The 5,195-nt window shown below is 53.7% G+C and overlaps 1 protein-coding gene across 1 annotated transcript in view; it reads left to right on the top strand.

The window, feature by feature from the left end:
• The window catches only part of EHD4 (EH domain containing 4), an 83,718-nt gene extending 78,984 nt beyond the window's left edge, over nt 1-4,734 (top strand). The window contains exon 6 of the mRNA XM_006093062.3: nt 853-4,734. Coding sequence (XP_006093124.1) covers nt 853-1,389 — 537 coding nt within the window. The 3' untranslated portion in view covers nt 1,390-4,734. The remainder of the gene's footprint in view (nt 1-852) is intronic.
• The last annotated feature ends 461 nt before the right edge of the window (nt 4,735-5,195 follow it).

The following is a 5,195-nucleotide window of genomic DNA, read 5'->3' as shown; positions in this document are numbered from 1 at the left end:
CATGGATGGATGGATGGATGGATGGATGGATGGATGGATGGATGGATGAGTAACCAAAGAGAGCCAAGGTAGGAGGAGGACTTCTGCACAGCCATCCGGGCACCATGGTTGGCTCCTGTCCCGCCAGGCAATTATCATGGTGTCCCTGGAGCCTGTGCTCCTGCCGCTCCGACTGCTGACGGCCAGTTCTCCTGGGAGGAGCTGAGACCGCCTGACTTGACGAGCATATTGGCTGGATTTGTACTCGCCCTTCCCATCCTACTCTGTTCCCTCTTACCAGTTTCAACTTTTACTTATTTGTACCCTAAACTACATTTTTCAAAGCTGATCCAAAAATAATGTCCTTAACTAAGTCCCTCTCCACAGCGTCATGTCACAGCACAAGGAACACTAGTCAAGGCAGGAGGCACGGGCTCTTGTCTTGACTCCGCCAGGACGCCCCGTGTGCTCTCTGTAACACACGGCTATTATGCTGCCCTTGCTTGCTCCCAGCATTGTTGTGAAGGTCAACTGAGGTATGTGGTAAGAAATGAAATGCTGAGTCTCTGAGGGCTCAAAAGCAGGGTGAGGGAAGGTCGTCAGTCCTGAGGGATCGCTGTCAGTCATACCACCGCAGCCAGCAGGGATGAGCTACTGTAGCGAAGCGTGGCATCCCATGCATCGTATTTCTTGTTCTAAAAGCCACTCCTGTGTCTGGTGAGTTTGGATGTGGGGACCCCACCAGAGAGAGCCCTGGAACAGGCCGGGGTACGGAGTGTGTGCTTTAAGGGAGAACTCCCCTCCCTCAGCTCCCCTCTCTTTGCTTCCAGAGGAGAGGGCATGTCACCAAGTCTGTGGTTTCTCCTTTTGCAGGAACAGCTTGAGAACTACGACTTCACCAAATTCCACTCGCTGAAGCCCAAGCTGATCGAGGCCGTGGACAACATGCTGACCAGTAAGATCTCATCCCTGATGAGCCTCATCAGCCAGGAGGAGCTGAACACGCCCATGCAGCTCGTGCAGGGCGGCGCCTTCGATGGCACCTCCGAGGGCCCCTTCAACCAGGGCTACGGGGAGGGCGCCAAGGAGGGCGCCGACGAGGAGGAGTGGGTGGTGGCCAAAGACAAGCCCGTCTACGATGAGCTCTTCTACGCCCTGTCGCCCATCAATGGCAAGATATCAGGCGTCAACGCCAAGAAGGAGATGGTGACCTCCAAGCTGCCCAACAGCGTCCTGGGCAAGATCTGGAAGCTGGCCGACTGTGACTGCGACGGCATGCTGGACGAGGAGGAGTTCGCGCTGGCCAAGCACCTCATCAAGATCAAGCTGGACGGCTACGAGCTGCCCAACAGCCTGCCTCCCCACCTGGTGCCCCCCTCTCACAGGAAGTCCTTTCAGAAGGCTGACTGAGGGGCAGGCCACCCACAGGGCAGGCAGTGCGGGGTGGGGCTCCTGGGACTGGGGCCTGAGGTCCTTGCTGCCACCGACTCACTGAGTGACCCCGGGAAAGGCACTGCCCTCTCTGCCTCAGTTTCCCCATCTGTAGAATGGGGAGGGCAGACATTGGACACTAGATGAGGTCCTTTCACCTCTAAAATTCCCTAAGTTTTTATTAAAATACTGGGGGGAGGTGGGTAAGGAGATTGTAACGGTGGAAAAGAAATGGAAATTGACCAAAGAGTACTCAGAATCCTGGAGAGACATAAGTGTGGGGGTGGGCTTGCTGGAGCCCCAGGAGATTGGGGTGTGAGCTGGGGCTTCCCTGGACCACTCATCATCATAAACCTATTTGCCCTGTGGGAGCAAAGATGATCTTGTTTGTTTCCTTATATATTTAGAGGTGGGGGGGGGGGGATAGGGCAGAGAGGGTTTCTGTTCTCTCTAAACTGTCTACCAAAGAGAAGGCGATTGGTGCCCACGGTCTGAAAGCAGGGTAGTGTCTGTGCCCCGTGCCTGCTGCAGCCCCGAGCAGAACAGGCAGCTGGCCGCAGGCGGCGTCTGTCCCAGCATCACGCTCACTGGCCCTCCCAGCACCCACCCCCGGGCCTTCCCCGCCAAGTTGTATTTGGTTAGGAACTTGGAATTAATTAGGAATTAATAATTCGTTTTATTAGCCCCAGCAAGATTTCAAGTCATGTTGGAGTCTTAAAGATTAGCTTTTCTTACTGGTCTGTCCAATAATTTGTAGCAAAGTCTATTTATCGTACTTAAACTACAGTGAGGAAAAGAGGTGGTTCTCCCCAGTTGTCACTTAGCCTTGTTACATGCCCCAGGGCTCCTTGGTCAGCGGCAGGATTTAAATTCAGCAAATCGTGTCTCAGCACAGAGTCCGGGCCTGCGGACACGGGAATGAGAAGCCAGCCTTCCCGGCTGTCAGGGAAAAGAGATCGGTCTACTAGCCTTAGATACTATTTTTATTTTTATTTTTTAAAGGCATTTTTATTATGTCTAGGTTTTTGTTTTTGTTTTTTTTTCTTATAGGATAAAAGCCTTTATACAGAAACAGGATGGAACCTTTCATATAAAGCCTTTTCTTCAAAAAGCTGTGTGGCTTGTATCATGAATGCCCATCACGAGGCAGGATTTGGGCAGGCCCGTATCTGGCGGCTCCCTGAGGGTCTCTCCCAGGTCCCCCATCAGCCCCTCTGGACCGTGCACTTGGGCCCTGTGTCGGGTGGAGGTTTAATGCTCGCCTCCACCCTCCCTGCCATGTGGGCGCTGGCTCTGCCAGTGCCTTTCACCATGACTTAGGCAGTAAAGGAGAGAGACGCAAAATAATGACGGCGTGGCCGCATGGCAGGGGCCCTGCCAGCACCAGACATGCGTGAAATCAGAGCAGCCCCACCTGAGCCTCCCAAAAGCCACATTGTGTGTGTTTTTCTGATGTTACCTGTGACATCGGGGTCAGAACTGCAGGCTTAAGAGAAACGTTTTCCTTTAGAGAAGCATGCGCCCAGATGCCAGCCCTCACGCCCTCGCTTGCTGTCTCAGTAATTTTGTTTTAAGAGAAATAAATGCATAGCATGGTTTTTATTCTTACTGAGCACTTTAAAATTAATTAGACACAGAAAGGGGACGGTTACAATTCCTGCTGTATTATGAGCAGAGTTCTGTGAATGCATGGGCACTGCCCACCTGTGTAGCACTGAGAGAGGAGAGAGAGTTCAGTCGTCCACAGGCTCAGCGATGCCAGGGTTAGCCGATTTTCCATCCAGAATTATCTTGCTGCTTTAACTCTACTGAATTGTCACATATAAAGATAAATATATACACATATATGTCACATAAATATGTATTTTTGAACTTGTCAATGTGTACATATGTAGATATGGCCAAAGGTTGTGTATGTAGAGACATGTAAGAAAAGTGTTTTAGGGAGCCAATGGACTCAGGTTTCTGTGTGGACGCAAACGGATGGTATTGTGACCCCTACCCCATGCCCTCGGGGAGAGCATCCGACAGCTGAATCCTTTCCCTGCTGAGGAAAAAAAGGGGGGAAATCGTGGGACCCTTTTTCTTAATATCTTCTCTTCCCACATGAAGTCATTGGAATTGACTGGAAAGAAAAACACTGGGAAACATTAGGCATGGCCCCCAAGTGAGAAACCGTATCTTCCCAGGACTGGCACAAAGTTCCTTTAATTGTGTCCGAAACATCCATTATCCCCACCCCCAACCCCACGCCAGGGCAGGGGGACAGGAAGGCCTGTCCACCTCAACCGACCTTCTTGCCGTCTCACGCCACCCCAATTCTCAAAGTTCCCCTCCCCAGAGTGTTTACAGGTGGTTGGGAGGGTGGCAGTAGGTAAACTCTAGCTCTCAGAACTATCTTCGTGTTCCCCGTGGTTCCACAAGAGAAAATCTGGTTGTACACAGCACGTGATACCACATAACAGACCTCTGCAGTCTGGCATTTGTCGGGGGGATGAAGACTTTAGCCTCCTCTTCCCAGTTGTGAGCCTGCTACGAGGCCCTCCGCACCATCTGTAAAGGACCCGCACTGAGACCTGCCCGGCTCCCCAGCTCTGTCGCACGTGCAGGCGGCCACCTGCCTCAGCCTCCGGCTCCAGCCCAGCATCTCCCCTCTCTCCCCGAGCACCTGGATGGCCCACGGCGGGTCCCTCCTCAGTGGGGAGGGCCGTTCAGTGAGTTGGCTTTTGCTTCCCCAGGGCTAGACTGGGTTCTGTTTGGAACACAGTCATTGTGCAGCAATAGTGTCTTCGGACTTGGGCTTTGGTTGCTCCCACAAATGGGGGGCCTTGAATAGCTGAATTCTTATTCTATTATCAGAGGACTGAGTGTCCAGGTGGGTCAGAGGGCGTGAGCAGCAAATAACTCCTGCCCTCTCCCCAGCCCCTGCCCTCCTTACCAGCTCACAGGAGACGCCCTGGCAGAGCCTGGCCCCCTGCCCCGACCACAGTCCCTCCCAGTGTCTGCGGGTCCTCAGGAGCCCCTCTCCACCCCCCGGGGAATGTCTTGTACTGGAGTCCACTGCCCGGCGTCTTGCCGGACACCCAACACCTGGATAAGTCGCCTTGAGGATAAGGAGCGCATTTAACAAGAAGAACATTCTTGGGACAGATAAGCACTGAGTTTATTCAGGTAAACGGGCCTGATTTAAGAGTGTGTCAGGTTACCTGTCAATTAGCCAATGCAGTTAATACACAATGCTTCTGTTTGTTTTGTAACCTTGTTTCGAAGTCAAACACAAAAAAAAGACACCGTCTACTGATCAATAAACTTCTGAAAAAATCACCACCTTTCCTCCGCTGGCTCTGGTTGTCCAGGGGCTGCGCGCAGCCGTCGGCAGGTCGGCAGTAAAGCGGGGATCCCTGCCATCTGTTCTGAAACCAGGCGGGGTGAGGGGGCGGGTGCCCCTTCTGCGCGCCATCCCTGTGACTCCCGACCTCCTGTGCCCTCTAGGGGGGGCTTCCCCAATGGGGCTTCCTTAGAGGGAAAGCAGCTCAGCCACGGGGCAGAGGCCAGGTCTGGGAGCAGGCCCCCAGGGAAGCCGACGCTCCAACTGAGACTGGAAGCCAAGGCTAGAGGGGACCTGGAAGGCGGATGGGCATCACTGAGCACCTCGAAGGAGCAGTCCTGCCAGGAGGTCCGCTCCCCGCACACAGGACGGGGCAGTGGTACCAGGTGGAGCCCTGGCTGCTGGGACCGCTCCTGCCTCTTGCCACCCCTCGCAGGTGTGGACCCCAGAGCAGACA

Source organism: Myotis lucifugus, unplaced genomic scaffold (genome assembly GCF_000147115.1).
Source record: "Myotis lucifugus unplaced genomic scaffold, Myoluc2.0 scaffold_109, whole genome shotgun sequence".
Lineage (NCBI taxonomy): Eukaryota > Metazoa > Chordata > Mammalia > Chiroptera > Vespertilionidae > Myotis > Myotis lucifugus.
This window is presented reverse-complemented; position numbering and strand designations above follow the sequence as displayed.